The 17,887-nt window shown below is 45.7% G+C and overlaps 1 protein-coding gene across 1 annotated transcript; it reads left to right on the forward strand.

Moving 5' to 3' along the window:
- Positions 438-14,258, forward strand: KIAA1024 (KIAA1024 ortholog). The gene is made up of 3 exons (XM_005695056.3): positions 438-2,780; positions 4,728-4,982; positions 10,005-14,258. The coding sequence occupies exons 1-3, from the start codon at positions 480-482 to the stop codon at positions 10,200-10,202; spliced, it is 2,754 nt and encodes a 917-aa protein (XP_005695113.1). The 5' UTR covers positions 438-479; the 3' UTR covers positions 10,203-14,258.

Here is a 17,887-nt window from a genome sequence, read left to right on the forward strand (position 1 = left end):
AGCTGATTTGCATTGTTGTGTTTCAGGTGTACAGCAAAGTGAGTCAGTTGCACATGTACACAGTGAACATTTTTATGCAAAATCAAAGTCATCCTTAATTTCTTTAGGTAGATTTCCTTTAGTCATTCATAATGTATTTAGGTAGTTCCCCAGAAAGTTGAAAGCCCTTGCCCAGCATCTAAGTGCTAATCAATAGGTTAAGACGAAAATCTAGATTTCCCAGTTTCCAGGACCAGTGTTCCTTGGAAGGGAATTACAATGTGGTATTTTATAAATATTTTTAAAGCATTTACAACATTTCTAAGCATTAAAAAGTCTTTCCTTGCATTTCTTTACGTGGTTCAGGACCAGCTTGACTTAAAACTCCACTGATGTTTCTAATCCTCTTTTCCCCTCCATACTATTTTTCCATATTATCAGTCCCGCAGAACTGACTCGAAGTTTCCAGTGTCGCCAGCTAGCCTGTGAAATTCTAAGCCATGGAGACCAACCAGGAAACGTCCCTCTTCTTGGTGAAGATCTTGGAGGAATTAGACAGCAAGCAAAATACCGTCTCCTACCAGGACCTCTGCAAATCCCTATGCGCCCGCTTCGATCTGTCCCAGCTCGCGAAACTGAGAAGCGTTCTCTTCTATACGGCCTGTCTTGACCCCAACTTCCCAGCCACGTTATTCAAAGACAAGATGAAATGTGCTGTAAACAACCAGCAGTCCAAGAAAATCATGGTGGCTGCAGACATCGTGACCATATTCAACCTGATCCAGATGAATGGGGGTGCCGCCAAGGAGAAGCTGCCTGGAGGCCGGCAGAAGATGCACAAGAAAGATGCCTCTTTTGACTCGTGCCGCTCGGACACGGAGATCTGCAGCGCAGCAGAGTGCGAGCCCCTCAACTGTGAGCTGAGTGACCGGCCTTTCAGCCGGGGCTACCCCACCCGCCAGTCATCCAAGTGCAGAAAGGTGGACTGCAAGGACTGTCCACAGTTCATTCCTGCCTCTGAACCTGACTTCCTCCTGGGGGTCAGCAAAGACGTGAAAAACCGGGCAGCTTCCCTGGACAGGCTGCAGGCTCTGGCCCCATACTCGGTGGCCAGCCCTCAGCCCTGCGAGATGCAGAGAACCTACTTCCCCATGAACCTCGAGAGTGAGTCCATGTCTGATCAGGACTCCCTGCCTCTCCCCCAGGGCATCAAGCAGACCTTCATCTCCAACGACGAGCCCTTCGTGGTCCAGTCCTGTGTCCAGAAAAGGAACATCTTCAAAGAGGACTTTCACAACCTGATGGCTGTGTCCCCCGGGTTGGCCAGCCCGGCCAACAAGGCCGAGAGCGAGCACAGGAAATCCCAGGGCCGCAAGGAGTCCCACAAGACGCCCTTCCCCCATCACAGCTTTGAGATGCCCTACAGCAGCCAGTACCTGAACCCCGAGTACTCCCCGGTTCCTGACAAGAGGCGGGCAAAGCACGAGAGCTTAGATGACCTTCAAGCCTCCACGTATTTTGGACCCACTCCAGTGATGGGGACCCAGGAGGCCCGGCGCTGTCCTGGCAAATCAGGCAAGCAGACCCCCTGGCCAGCCAAAAGCTGGAGCCTCAACACTGAAGAAGTTCCTGACTTTGAACGGTCCTTTTTCAACAGAAACCCCTCCGAGGAGAAGCTCCGTTATCCAAATTCCAGCAGTCAGACACCCAACTTCCCAACTCCGGACAGATGCCCTGCTTACCTGACACCACAGGATCAACAGCCCATCCTCCCAGTTGGCTACTCAGCAAAGCCCAATGGGCTCAAATCTAAAGAGATCCCATCTCCTGTAGACCTGGAGAAGCATGAACCAGTCAAAAAGTTTAAAGACAAGAGCATCAGCTGCACCAGTGGGCAGCTGAGCTCAGACACCAGCAGCGTGGGCACCCAGACTGACCTGCATGTGCTGGAGCCCAAAAAAGGCAAGGACCTGTGCACTCCTGGGCAGGGCAAGTACAGTGACCGGCATGCCGTGAAGCATTCCGACGATGACTCGGAGGTGGTCAGTGATGACATCAGCGACATCTTCCGGTTTCTTGATGACATGAGCATCAGTGGCTCGACAGGGGTCATGCAGTCATCCTGCTACAACAGCACTGGGTCCCTATCTCAGCTTCACAAGTCGGACTGTGACAGTTCGCCAGAGCACCACCTCACCAGAGTCGCCAATGGGCTCCCCAGCGGCCAAGGGGAGAAGGGCAGCCGGCCAGAAAACAGCCACCACTCAGAAGAGGAGCTAAAGACCAGCGTGTGCAAGCTGGTGCTCAGGATCGGGGAGATTGAACGGAAGCTCGAGTCACTGTCGGGTGTGCGTGAGGAGATCTCCCAGGTCCTGGGCAAGCTCAATAAACTAGACCAGAAGATACAGCAGCCCGAGAAGGTGAGCGTGCAGATTGACCTCAATTCTCTGACCAGTGAGGCTCCATCTGACGAGAGCGCCTCGCCCCAGATGTTCCGTGCCCACAAGGGTGCCCATGGGCCCAAGCTGGAGAACACGGCTGACTGGTGCTGCTCAGATGCCAGTGGGAGCAACAGTGAAAGCCTTCGTGTCCAGGCCTTAAAAAAAAGCCTCTTCACCAGGCCGTCTTCCAGGTCCCTGACAGAGGAGAACAGTGCCACAGAATCCAAGATTGCCAGCATCTCCAACTCACCCAGGGACTGGCGCACCATCACTTACTCCAACCGCATGGGCATCAGCGAGGAGGAGATCAAAGAGCGAGGTCCTGGTGACAGTAAAGACTGGCATCGGAAGTCTAAAGAGGTAATGCCCACTTAAGGTCATGTAACTGGGTGACAGCTTTGTTGTTTTTGTCATTATTTAGTTGCTCAGTCGTGTCTGATTCTGTTTGGCTCCATGGACTGTAGCCTGCCAGGCTCTTCTGTCCATAGGATTCTCCAGACAAGAATACTGGAGTGGGTTGCCATCCCTTTCTCCAGGGAATCTTCCCAGCTCAGGGATTGAACCTGGGTCTCCGGCATTGCAGGTAGATTCTTTACCTCTATGCCACCAGGGAAGCCCCAACACTGGAAAAGATTGAAGACAAAAAGAGAATGGGGTGGCAGAGGATGAGATGGCTGGCTAGCCCCCATAATTAAGGCCTCTTAATTCAAAAGCCTCTGAAAGCTTCCCAGGGGCTTCTTGCTGGTCTCTGATTTCCCTCCTTTAGTCATCTTTGTGCAGAGTAGATACCAGCTTTTATTTTTAAACTATCTTAGATATACGTATGAACTGTTGGATTAGAACACAAGCAGCTCATTGGTAGAAGCAGTGGGGGCAAGTGTGGGCAGTGGGTAACTTTCTAGGTCAGAAAAGCTTGCTTGCGTTATGTGCTCAGTTGTGTCCAACTCTTTGCAACCCTCTGGACTGTAGCCCACCAGGCTCCTCTGTCATGGGATTCTCCAGGCAAGAATATTGGACTGGGTACCTATTCCCTTCTCCAGGGAATCTTCCCAACCCAGGGATTGAACCCATATCTCTTACATCTCCTGCATTGGCAGGCAGGTTCTTTGCTACTGGCACCACCTGGAAAACCCCATAGTGTTTGTATCCATCCCTTTTATAAAGCTTGGAGTGCCTTCTCCTTAGTGGTGTGACTTTGCCAAATGTGGCTTTGAAAAGTGATCAGGATAGTCCTCTGCCCTTGAGGAACTCACAGTCCAGTGGAGGAGACAGACAGACAGATGGACAGGCCATCATAGTTCAGTGGGACAGTGCTGGCTATGAGCTCCATACACAGTCTGAAGGGGTCTCATAGGTGGGCATTGACCTGGTCTTGGTGGGTCAGGGAGTGCTTCCTGGAGGAAGTGACATGTGTGCAGAGATCTGAGGGCCTAAAGTTAGAAGGTATCAGAAGACCTGTGTTATAACAGGGTTCATGGAGAGCAGAGCCCCAGGTTCATAACTAGGGACTGAGAGCATCAGTGATGCCAGTGGTGTCAGGCAGGTTCCTGCCTCCACAGTGTGGTCCAGACTGTTCCCTGTCTTGAAGGCTGAGCAGATGTTCCTGAAAACCAGTGGAGGCTCTCACCATGTCCTTTCCGACTTGGCTTCTTCCATCCAAAGAAGCAGGGTGTCATCCGTGGTTTCGGCCAGTTCCTTGGAGAAAATACCCATATCTCTTACTCCTCAGGACCAGGTGGAAATTGGTAATAGAAAGAGGGGGCAGGGACTTCCCTGGTGATCCACTGGTTAAGACTGTGCTTCCAATGCAAGTGGCATGGATTTGATCCCTGGTTGGGGAGCTAAGATTTTGTCATACCACATAGTGTGGCAGAAATAAGAAAGAAGGAAGGAGAGAAAGAGGGGGCGTTACTATGCAGTGTTAACCAAGGCTTTTCTGAAGTCAGATGCTAAATTTAAATTCCAGCTCCCTGCCATTAGCAGCTGTGCTCCCTGGAGTAAATTACTGTGGCTTTCTGGTCTCCTTTTCCTTACCAGAATAATGTGTGTTAATAGTAGTAGCCATGGCGTGAAGATTAGATAAAATTGTCTCTTTCTGGCACAGAAATGTTGGGTCATATGAGTAGTATTAATGTCGTAAGCTTTTCCTAGTAAATATCCCCCAATACAGGCAATCCTTCTATTTGCTCATGAGTAACTGCATGTTGCTACCTGGGCTGCACCTAGTGATGAAAAGCTGGGGTCTGCCCAGTGTGACATCTGACCACATCTCTGTGGCCTCCTGGACTTCTCTGTGCCCCTCTGCAGGCAGACAGGCAGTACGACATCCCCCCGCAGCACCGCCTGCCCAAGCAGCCCAAGGACGGCTTCCTGGTGGAGCAGGTGTTCAGCCCTCACCCCTACCCCGCCTCTCTCAAGGCCCACATGAAGAGCAACCCTCTGTACACGGACATGCGGCTCACGGAGCTGGCAGAGGTGAAGCGGGGCCAGCCTTCCTGGACCATCGAGGAGTATGCACGCAATTCGGGTGACAAGGGCAAGCTGACAGCCCTGGACCTGCAGGTGAGCCTCTCTGCCCAGGGTGGGGTGAGGTAGGGGAAGCCTGGCCACACCCCAGTGGATGCAGAAATGGATGAAGGATGCCCTAGCCACTCACTCCCTCCCTTTCAGCTCCCTTGGTCCCCACCATGGGACACTGAACCTGAATACATTATAAGGCAGAGATGTGTAACAGGGGATTGCTATGTTGCTTATTGGCTTGTAAACATTTAGCAACAGGAATGCTTCATTCGTGGATTGACCTTGGCCATCAATTTGCTAACGTTGCATTTAAGACTCCGTACCAAGAGCAGATTCTCATGCTTGCTCCTAAGACTTGAGCCCAACTGGTTAATGGAACACAAGCCTGATTTCTCCTTCCACATGTAGCCCGTGGGATAAGCATGTTGGTGGGAGCCAAGCTATGGATTATGTTTCCGTACGGAGCAGCCCCAGGTAAGCACCACCCCTGGAAACTCTGTGAATGCAGTTGTGGCTAGAGAGTGTGTTTACTGTTCAACCACAGGCAGGGCTGGGTTTTGGCCACACTTGCATCTTGGTGGTTCCATCCACGCTGCGTCTATCTGTGTGTCTGCGTCATCTTGGGAGCAGGGAAGCACCTTGCCTTCACCTGCCGGTTAGATCTGTGGGCGGCGAGGTTATTGTCTTATTGCTGCCAGTCACGTACTTCCAGGTCCCTGAATGCCCCCACCACTTATAGGGCAGCTGGGGAGATGCTGGTGGAGGCTGGTATGGCAAGGTATCCCTTGACATTGCCTCGCTGTGAAGCCAAGAGTCTGCAGGAAGGACAGGAAGGTGGTGAGAAAAGGAATGTGTTTTCCCACAGTGCAGGTTCTCATCCAGGGTTCCTTTGCTGTGCAGCCTGGAACATTCACCTGTTTGAGCTGTGGTCCCCTCACCTGTTAACTGTCCATGATAATCTGTAACTTGTGGTGTTGTTGTGAGACATGAGAAGAATGTATTTAAAGTACCTGGCAGTAATCAGGGACTGAAAAGGTATTTAGGCTGATGAAAGGATGCTGAAATCAATCAACTCTGTATGGTGTTTTTTAACAGTTTATTTATTTATTTTGGGCTGTGCTGGGTCCTTGTTGCTGCACAAGCTTTTCTTCAGTTGTGGTGAGCGGGGGCTACTCTCTAGCTGCGGTGTGCAGGCTTCTCATTGTGGTGGCTTTTCTTGTGGAGCCTGAAGTCTAGGATATGCGGGCTTCAGTAGTTGAGATGCGTGGGCTTTAGAGCACAGGCTCAGTAGTTGGGGCACACGGGCTCAGTTGCTCTGCACATATGGGATCTTCCCAAACCAGGGATTGAACCCATGTCTCTTGCATTATCAGGTGGATTCTTTGCCACTGAGACACCAGGGAAGCCCCTGTGTGGTGCTTTTTTACCACAGTCTCTCATGCAACGTGCAGTGGCTTGCAGGCAGGAGTGATGACATTCATCTCAAGCAGGTAAATGAGGAAATTGAGGCCCAAGAAACTCAAGAATTTTCTGCAGGTCCAACAAGTCTGAATTCCTGTCAGACTCTCTAGCAATAAGACTTCTGTTCTTTCAGCTTATGTTGCCTCATCACCATTTCATTTTTCTGGTGGTGAGAGTATAGAGGGGCTTCGTGTCACTAAAGTGACCACAATGACATTTGTTTATGTTGGTTCCTAACTGACAGCAGTTATAGGGAGGAGCATCTCTGGCCAAATCCTAAGAGTCAGGTGGGTGGTGCTATCAGGATGACCCTGGAGATATCGTGGCCCCTGTCCCCTCCTGCACCTTGTGTCCACATGCCTGCTGCTTATCACTTGACCCTTCAGGCCACGTCCTCTCCTGTCACCACCCTGCTGGCAAGCAGGCTGTATAGGATTCTTTTCTCCTGGAGGTGGTCCTAACACTTTGCCGTGGGTACCACATTGTGCTCTTTGAGTATCAGGATGCCACGAATCAGGGAAGACCTGGAGGTATGAATGACTCACCTGGAGGAATAATCAGTGTCTCACCAGTATCATGGGGTGACCTTGACATGGTCAGTTAACTGAATGAATCATAGATTGAGAAACATCTTTTTAACGTCTGGAAGGCTGAGTCTGAGAGAAGTGCTCTTACAGATACATGTGATTTTGAAGTGCCAATATTTATAAGCACTAACGGTGAAATTATAAAAAGTTGAAGATCTTTAGAGAGCTTCAGGTGACATCACTTTCAAAAGTAGAGGATAATATATCTAGTCTCACAAAATGTAAGACAGCAAGGAGTTTCATAGCCTTTTGAGGGTGTTTGCAGCAAAGTAGAATAGGTATCGGGAACTTGGTAAAGGCAGAAAGGCACCACCCTCCTTGTTTCCATCACTTTGCAGAGACCCAGGTACTGTCTTAGGGCAGCCTCAGCATCTGGACCATCTTCTTTCTGTCTCTTGGTTTCAAGATATAAATTCACCAGCAATGGCACCTTGAGGATACAGCAAAGATACTGTTTCCATTTCCAGTGTTCAGCAGGTGTAATTGTCAATCAAAGATGCTCCCTGGGTCCCGTGAAACCTTGGCATCACCTCTCTGCTACTGGGTGTCATGAGAGCTTGCAGTTATTGAAAAAAACTAATTACAAATAGTTTATTTCACTGACTGAATCACAGTACATAAAGCAAATCTACCAGGAAAGGGCTTCCCGGTTGGTTCAATGATAAAGAATCTGCCTGCCAATGCAGGAGACATGGGTTTGATCCCTGGGTTGGGAAGATCCTGTGAAAGAGGAAATGGCAACCCACTCCAGTATTCTTGCTTGGGAAATCCCATGGGTGGAGGAGCCTGGCGGGCTACAGTCCGTGGGGTCACAAAAGAATGGGACATGACTTAGTGACTAAACAACAGCTGAATAGACTAGAACAAAGGTTGGCAAACTCTCCTCTAAAGGGCCAGAGAGAAACTACCTTAAGACCCAGCAGTCCTTACAATCTCCGTCATCACAACTGCTCAGTTCAGTTCAGTCTCTCAGTCGTGTCCGACTCTTTGCGACCCCATGGACTGCAGCACCCTAGGCTTCAACTTGTCAGCTCTGCCCATAATAGTCTTGAGCAGCCATGGACAGTTTGTGTTAAATAAATGACTGGACATGGTTGTGTTTTGATAAAACATTCTTTTTTGATGTGTTTTGATAAAACATTATTTTTTGATGCTGAGATTTGAATTTCCTATAATTTTCACATATCCCTGACTTTCGTTTTTCTTTTCTTTTTTTTTTTTTTCAGTGATTAAAAAAATGTGAGGACCAGTCTTAATTCGTACACTGTACAGAGGCAGGTGTTGGGCTGAATTTAGCTCCTGGGCTGGCGTCTGCTGGCCCCAGGACTAGAAGGCCATTAGTAGCAGGAGAGCAATAGAGATGCCAGAGGGAGGGGTTCACAGTGTGTGGACTGTCAGCATCCCATCAGGAAGCAGCTGGCGGACTCATGGAAGGATGGGAATGGGAGGAGGGGACTGTTGGCATCAGTGTAGGTGGGGTTTAAAGCCCAGCAAGCACCCAGGGACCAGCATGAGTGAGAGGCTGATGCTGCCCTTGGATCTGAAGGCCCAAAGATGGGAGCTATTTCTGAAACCCACCAGGACCTACAGCTGTGAAAGCAGGTGCCAGATAGAAATGTAGTCCATCAGAGAGGGATCCTGAGGACTGGTGCTCCACCAACTGAACTCACCAGTGTGTGTGTTATTCACTCAGTCGTGTCCGACTCTTTGTGGCCCCATGGACTGTAGCCTGCCAGGCTCCTCTGTCCATGGGATTCTCCAGGCAAGAATACTGGAGTGGGTAGCCATTCCCTTCTCTGGGGATCTTCCCGGCCTAGGGATTGAACCCACGTCTCTTGCATTGCAGGCAGATTCTTTACTATCTGAGCCACCAGGGAACCCACCAGGGATGCATCCATATGGACCAAGATCTGGGCGGGGTGGGGGGGTGCAGAGCAAAGTGGAGAAGAACAGAGAACTGCTCTGGAAGGACAGGTGGAGAATGACTAACGTGGGTGAGAAAATCATCAATATTCCAGTAACCTGGAACCACTGAGGTTTTTTTTTTTTTTTAAGTTTTGGAAGCATTTGTTTTGTAATTCTCTCTCTCTCTGTACATAATTTGTAACACACCCCTCTTTATCAGCATTGACCAATCTGAGAACATCTTCAAAATGGATACTTTGCTTGTGTTTCAGAGATTTAGGAGACCTCAACTTGGAATCGCAATGTGTTGCCGCTTTTATGTGCCACTCACATTATTAAATGCTTGCTGTAAAATGAGAACACTGCTTTTCTTTATGAAAATAGATTATAGCCATCCACGGAGAACAGGATTCATGGGCAACACAGGTTAAATACAATATTTCTCTCGCAGACAATCGTTAATCTCAGGGAGACCAAGAGACAGAATGTCAGGGAGGGGCCTCCCACTGGGGATGCCACACCTGGCCTGGGGGTGGTCTGCCGCCAGTCTGTAGACCTGGCCTTTGAGCAGTGGCCTGACCTGCTTAGACAGATGTTTGAGATGGAAATATTTTATGTTTTGTTTGAGCTGCTTCTGTGGGAGGTGCCTTTGATTTTTCAGTAGAGGCTTTTTCTGAAGAGCTGGAAAGTGAATCAGAGTAATAGAACAGCCTTACTTCAAACAGCTCTGTTCTTAAGGACTGTAAGTGGAGAATATCTGTCAGTGACCCTCCCTGCTTCCCCGACAGTGAGGCCAGCCTGTTCTTGGCTGTGCACCCTTGAAGTGTAGACTCTCACTTGTCTCGGCCCTGTTTTGCTTGTCCCCAGAAAACCTCTGGGTTTTCCTGTGTCGAGACTATCATGACCTTTGTAGTAAGAGGGGGCAGATGCAATCTGGGGTGTGTAGGACCCCGAGTCCTTGGTGGTCCATCTCAGGAGGGGCTGGTGGGCAGCTTGGACACCGCTGCCAGCTGCAGACACCTTCAAGGATGCACCAGTTGAGATGCTTCAAGGATGATGAACCTGTTTATAAATATTCACCATCTTTCTAACATCTTCTCTTCACTTTTAGACTCAAGAATCTTTAAATCCGAACAACTTAGAGTATTGGATGGAAGACATTTATACCCCGGGCTACGACTCATTGCTAAAACGGAAAGAAGCCGAATTCAGACGAGCCAAGGTCTGCAAGATAGCGGCTCTGATTGCCGCGGCTGCGTGCACAGTCATTCTGGTGATCGTGGTGCCCATCTGCACGATGAAATCATGAGCTACTGGAGGCGATGTTGCCAATGGCTCGTGACCTCTGACATCTTTCTCTGTAGTCTAAAATCACGTGGCAGGTCAGGCACCACTTGTTGAAACAGAAATCATGGAGGCTTTTCTGCAAATGGTGATGATGGTCTTCAGAAAATATTCATTCTAGAAAGATGTCTATCTACCTACTAGCTTTGACTTAATGACACAGATGAATTTTAAGAAGTGCAATATCTTTTCCTACCGAAAGAATGTAATGGATGACCAGTAGATACAAACTGAATTCCAGGCAAAAAAAAAAAAAGAGGAAGATTAATTGGTTGGATTCTTTCCATTCATGGTGAAGAATATGCTATAGAGGAGATGGTTAATACATACTTCTTTAAAGGAAAGCTAAGAGAGAGCAAGGTGAGAAAGAAAAGCCTGGGTTCTCTCTTCCTTCATGTTCCTAGACCATTGCAGGTGAAGTAACAGGGTATGTTTCCATAGGGGGTTACTGTTTACTTCTCTGCTGACTGTAATCAAGGGCTACTGACTTTTCATACTTGCCCTTCTGTCATGATGATGCTCTTTGTTGCAGATCTTCATGGAAACATTCCGGACCTTCTTCCTGGTGCCCAGGGTAGGAAGGTACTGGACTGCCAAGTCAGCCATGGCATGAAGTGACCTCTTTGCTTAATAGGCCAAGGTCTTCAGGCTAGGAGACCTTTCAGTGGCCACCCCAAGCCATGGGAGGGCTGCTCGCTAATGATGTATGCTCAACATCTGAAAGTCAAGGTATCCCAAAGGACCTCCCATTCTTGCCTTGGTGTGTGGGTCATCTCTTCCATCTTCTATCTCCTGGTAGTACGGATCCTCCACCTTTTACCATGAGTTGATTTTGGAACTTGTCCTTGTGCCTTGAGTAGAGACAATGGCAGAACTTTGACCTTCTAACTATAAACCGTGGTTGCTGTGCACCAATAATACCAGCCATTTCCAATGGCTTTAAAAAGATTTTGAAAGCTTGTCGATAATATGATAAAGGCTCTGAGGTGTTCTCAACTACTCCAGCACCTACTCCATAGTTTCAAATATTTGTCAGCAGTGCAAAAAAATAATGATCTATTTAACCATTTATCTATCTATCTATCTATATGTCTATCTAAATACCTGATTTTGGTTTATTGTCTTCTCTGTTAATTAACTTGAGAGCAAGATTTCTCCCGTGTAAGGAAGCCGTTGTCATTCATGAGAATTTGATCTCAGTTTCCACCTGTTGAATGGTGCTTTGACATAAGTGGACAGAAAGAATCCTTTTCAGCATCAGATCCTAATGTCTTGTTATAGGTTAAAGAAAAACAATGGACAAAAACTAGCTACCTTAATTCTTCCAGGAACAAAGTGGAATATAAATAAATGTTGGTAGTAAGAATCCTGTCACTCCAGTGAAAGAAAGGTGAAATTGTTAGTCACTCAGCTACATCCAACTCTGAGATCCCATGGACTCTAGCCTGCCAGGCTCCTCTGTCCATGGAATTCTCCAGGCAAGAATACTGGAGTGGGTGGCCATTCCTTCTCCAGGGGATCTTCCTGACCCAGGGACTGAACCCAGGTCTCCTGCATTGCAGGCAGATTCTTTACTGTCTGAGCCTCCAGAGAAGCCCAATGATAGAATAAATTCCTAAAAGGGAGTTTGGGAAGCATCTCAGATTTTAAAGCAATAGGAATTCAGCATCCATCCTAAAATCTTCCAAATACTGCTTAGCTTGCTGTGTCTAATTCTCTTGTTCCCCCAAAGGGGAGTCAGAACATTTTGTGTTGTTAATAAATATAGGATGGATGCTCTCATCTGTAGTAAACCTTCGTTTTTAGAGGTCTTCATGTTCTCTATTTATAGTCTCATGTTTATGTATAGATTTTCAGCTAGGTGACTGAAATTTAAGCCTTAGTACGGAAACCTGAGGATTTATAATTGAAAATGAAAAATATATTAATATATATTACTGTCTATTGTCAGAATTTAGTCTTTTGGTGCTCTGTTTTGGGTTGGGCACATTAAATAAGGTTGTTTCTTTAAGCCCCAAGGGGATTCTAGATTAATACCCTCTGGAGTTGTGGGTTCCCAAGTCTCCTCCCAACCTATACCACTCTAGAAATCACCCCAGCCCTGACGCTTTCCCCTTTATCACAGGTTAAGCCACGAGAGCAGCAGAGGTAGGTAGGTTGCCAACCTCTTGCCCTGTGATTTGCAGAGAAGTCGAGATGCAGTCACCCAGGCTAAGAAAAATTTGTCAAATCCCATTCGGACTCCTTCATTTGCCAGGTAGGATAATGCCGGATCGACCAAACCACTATGGCCACTGCCCTTGGGTGAGTTTCTTCTTAAAGGGCCCTCTTTGGGTCACGTGCCTAGCTCCCTGGGGAGGGTGTGAGTATAAGCACCCTCCCAACGCATAAAAGTGAAGAATTTTCTCATACACTTTTCATATCTGGGGAGGTAGTCAAAGAAATTTAGTCTTGCTCTAAGTCCAGCATAGCTTTAAAATTCGGCTCCACTCATTGCTGCATCATGGAAACATCCAGACCTGGTCACCCCCCTGGGAGACCATACAGCAGTGACCCCCAGGCAAGGGGGTTTCCTCTGGAAAGCGATTGTCCTTAGCTTGGTAGCCCTGAGTCTGGTGTCAAGTTATGCACTTTTGCCATGGCGTGAAGCCTGATGGATGCTTGGAGTCTTGGGGTCTAGAGAATGTGAAGTTCATAGTTGGCTTCTTTCTCTCCATTGATCCCAAGCTTGTTACACTTTCTTTCCCTGGACCTCTAGACTCACTCCAGCTCCTCCATCCCTCTGTTTGCAGAAAGGGTCAAGACCAGAGTCTGGATGGGAATGAAGCATCTACCCATTCCTCTAAAATTTGCCTCTCATCTCCTGCTGCTATGAGCTCCCTGTGGGCGACCTAGAGTCAGGCCTGACTTCTGTAGTAGGCAACAGCCTCTACCACTGTATCTGGCATATTTTGATGAAGTACCATTTCTTGTGCCTAAACTGAAGATCATTATATTATAAAAATTCACTTCGGTTCTCTTGCATTTTAAAAAAATGAACCATGGGACATTATCAAGGGATTATTTTAAAATTAGGTCTCTTTATCCAAATAAAGTCATAATCATCACATCCTCTTTTTCAGTCTGCATTTGCTCTGAACACAGCCTTGCAGAGAAGCAAAGTGTATTTCCCAGCTCACAATTTTCAGATATTTTATGCCAATACCTTCTTTAAATGGAAAATACAGTAAAGCAAATCATACTTGTATCACCCATTACTAGCTGATCATAAATTGTTAGTATTTTAGGGCATGCAGCTATGTGGTTTGTATCTGCAAGGCTGGCTTAATAGATGTGCTGAAAGTCACTGTTTGGAACCTGCATAAGCTCTGATACCCTTATTGGATTCATGGCAGTGCTGTCTTTGTTTATAGTTTATCAGTTTAAGAGCACGGCACCTCCTTTTTCTTAACAAAAAAAGCTCTGCTGAGAATACACAATTCTGTTAAGTGGTATAAAAATGTGTGAACGTTGAAATCCAACCTGTTTCATATTATAACCAGCCTGCAAGAAGATTGTGCTCAATTGTGTGAATACCAAATCAGAGTATACTGTATGTTGTACCTTGGAAATTTGTATTTAAAGGCAACAATGTTAATAATAGTTGGTATAACAGGGGAAAAGGGTATTTGATATTTATTAACAAGGAGAAATGCAACAAACTTCCTTATTTATGCCTTATGAATAAAGGGGTGTGAAATATTAGATGAAGTTTTATGTGCATGACTCTGAACTTTAGAGTCTAAAGGAGTGGGGATCCTCGAAGGCAGGGACTGTCTTTTCTATGTTTGTTCTGTAAAGCTCTCAGCGCACTCTTGGTGCTTGATCAATGTTATATAATACCAATAACTAAGCACATTTTTAGATCTTTTTTCAAATGGCTTGTGTAAAATTTGGTTAACGTATAATGGTTGGTTTGAAGCTATCATGTAAAATCTGCCTCTCCAAATATAATCGGGAATAAACTGGAAATGATGAAGTAGCATGCTGTGAGGTTTTGTTATATGCATGAATTATAAGCAGTTAGTTTCATGCACAAATCATACGTGACTGGCTGAATGCTTTTTCACAAATGGAACACATGCATGTAATTAGCATCCTGATTGAAAAAAAACAAAACAGGACATACAAGCACCCCAGAAACCTCCCTCAAGCCCCCTTCCAGTAAAAATCTCACAAAGAAGAATGACTATCCTGACTTTTCAAAATTAATTTTTATTGGCAATATAGTTGCTTTACAATGTTGTGTTAGTTTCTACTGTACAGCGAAGTGACTCAGCTATCCATATGTGTGCATGCATGCTAAGTTGATTCGGTCATGTCAGACTCCTTGTGACACGAAGAATACTGGAGTGGGTTGCATGCCCTCCTTCCAGGGCATCTTCCCAACCCAGGGATTGAACCCATGTCTCTTATATATCCTGCATTGGCAGGTGGTTCTTTACCACTACTGCCACCTGGGAAGCCCATATGTATGCATATATCCCCTCTTATTTGCATTTCTTTTCCATCTAGGTCATCACAGAGCATTGAGTAGAGTTCCCTGTGCTATACAGTAGATTCTCATTGGTTATCTATTTTATACATAACATCAGTAGTATATGTATGTCAATCCCAGTCTCCTAATTCCTCCCACTACCCCTGTTCCCCTTAATACTCATATATTTGTCCTCTATGTCTGTGTCTCTATTTCTGCTTTGCAAATAAGATCATCTATACTGTTTACTCGATGGACGTGAGTCTGAGTGAACTCCGGGAGTTGGTGATGGACAGGGAGGCCTGGCGTGCTGCAATTCATGGGGTCGCAAAGAGTCGGACACGACTGAGCGACTGAACTGAACTGATACTATTTACCAGGTATCTCAGTGGTAAAGAGTATGCCTACCAGTGCAAGAGATATGGGTTCAGTCCCTGAGTGGGGAGATCCTTGGAGGTGGAAATGGCCATCCACTCCAGTATTCTTGCCTGGGAAATCCAATGGACAGAGAAACCAGGTAGGCTACAGTCCATGGGGTTGAAAAGAGTTGGATATGACTGAGCACTCATGTGTGCACATGTGCGCACGCACACACAGACACATACCCTTTTTCCTGGGAATATATTAGTTTGTCCTGTTTTCAAGCTTTGTGTGAATGCATTCATGCAGTATGTAGTCTTGTGTCACTCAGCATAATATTGTGAAAAAACATCCATGCTGTGGTGTGTGTTTATAGTTTTCTCCTTCTCATTGCACTAACTGATTGCAAACATAGCACAACTTACTTATTCATTCTGGACTTCGCAGGTGGTGCTAGTAATAAAGAACACACCTGTCATTGCAGAACACATAAGAGATGCAGGTTCAGTCCCTGGGGTCGAGAAGACCCACTAGAGGTGGGCATGGCAACCCACGTCCCCATAGATGGAGAAGTTTGCAGGCTGTAGTCCGTTGAGTCACAAAGAGTTGGACACAACTGAAGCGACTTAGTTCTCATTATGTTCATTTATTCATTCTACTGTTGATGGACATTTGGGTAGCTTCCAGTTTGCGGCTATGAATATGCTTGTATGTGTCTTTTGGTGAGTGCTCTTGTTCAGTCGCCAAGTCATGTCCAACTCTTCAAGACCCCATGAACCGCAACACGCCAGGCTTCCCTGTCCATCACCAACTCCCGGAGTTTACTCAAACACATGTTCATTGAGTCGGTGATGCCATCCAACCAACTCATCCTCTGTCACCCGCTTCTCCTCCTGCCCCCAATCCCTCCCAGCATCAGGGTCTTTTCAAATGAGTCAGTTCTTCACATCAGGTGGCCAAAATATTGGAGTTTCAGCTTCAGCATCAGTCCTTCCAATGAACATTCAGGACTGATTTCCTTTAGGATGAACTGGTTGGATCTCCTTGCAGTCCAAAGGACTCTCAAGAATCTTCTCCAACACCACAGTTCAAAAGCATGAATTCTTCATCGCTCAGTTTTCTTTGTAGTCCAACTTGCACATCCATACATGACTACTGGAAAAACCATTGCCTTGACTAGATGGACCTTTGTTGACAAAGTAATGTCTCTGCTTTTTAATACGCTATCTAGGTTGGTCATAACTTTCCTTCCAAGGAGTAAGCATCTTTTAATTTCATGCCTGCAATCACCATCTGCAGTGATTTTGGAGCCCACAAAAATAAAGTCAGTCACTGTTTCCACTGTTTGCCCATCTATTTGCCATGAAGTGATGGGACCAGATGCCATGATCTTTATTTTCTGAATGTTGAGCTTTAAGCCAACTTCCTCGCTCTCCTCTTTCACTTTCTTCAAGAGGCTCTTTAGTTCTTCTTCACTTTCTGCCATAAGTGTGGTATCATCTGCATATCTAAGGTTATTGGTATTTCTCCCAGCAATCTTGATTCCAGCTTGTGCTTCATCCAGCCCAGCATTTCTCATGATGTACTCTGCATATAAGTTAAATAAGCAAGAGTGACAATATACAGCCTTGATGTACTCCTTTCCCGATTTGGAACCAGTCTGTTGTTCCATGTCCATTTCTAGCTGTTGCTTCCTGATCTGCATACAGATGTCTCAAGAAGCAGGTCAGGTGGTCTGGTATACCAAGGAGTAAAATTGCTGAATCATGAGATGTTCTTATGCTCTGCCAAACACTGCCAGACACTGCCAAAAAGTTTTCCAGCACAGTTCTACCAACCTACAGCCCCATCACCAGTATATGTATGGGAGTTCCAGTTGCTCTACATCCTACTAAAAATGGATATTTTCCATCTCTCATTTGAGCCGTTCTGTTCAGTGTGTAGTGGTATCACATTGTGTATTTAGTTTGTGTTTTTATGGTCACTAATAAGACTTGCTACTTTTTGTGTGTTTATTGACCATTTGGAATTCATATTTTGGAGTGCCTGTCCATATTTTTTCCAGTTTTTGCTCTACTTTTGTCTTTTTTCTTACTAATTTGTAGACCTTCTCTGCAAATTCTGGAAATGAGTCATTTGTCATATATACATCACAAATATGATTTTCCATTCTGTGAGCTGCATTTTCTTCTGTCTTAATGGTGTCTTTTTGATCAATAGAAGTTCTATATTTTAATATAGAAATGAATCGTTTTCTTCTGTTATGACTGGCAATTTGAGTCCTGTTTGAGAAATCTTTACAGACTCCAGTGTCATGAACATGATGTATGCTTTCTTTAAGAAACTTTATTGTTTTATATTTCATGATCATATCTGTACTCCTTTTTAAAAATTTTTTTATTTTATATTGGAGTATAATTGTTTAACAATAATTTGATAGTTTCAGGTATAGAGCAAAGTGATTCAGTTATACATATATGTGTATCTATTGTTTTTCAAATTCTTTTCCCATTTAGGTTGTTACAGAATATTGAGCAGAATTCCCTGTGCTATGCAATAGGTGTTTGTTGGTTATTTATTTTAAATATAGCAGTGTGTACATGTTCATCCCAAACTCCCTAACTATCCCTTCCTTGTGATAACCATGAGTTTGTTCTCTAAGCCTATGAGTCTGTTTCTGTTTTGTAAAATAAGTTCATTGCAATATCATACAATATTTCTCTTTCTCTGTCTCACTTAATTCACTCAGTATGACAATCTCTAGGTCCATCCAT

Source organism: Capra hircus, chromosome 21 (assembly GCF_001704415.2).
Source record: "Capra hircus breed San Clemente chromosome 21, ASM170441v1, whole genome shotgun sequence".
In the NCBI taxonomy this organism is placed as follows: domain Eukaryota; kingdom Metazoa; phylum Chordata; class Mammalia; order Artiodactyla; family Bovidae; genus Capra; species Capra hircus.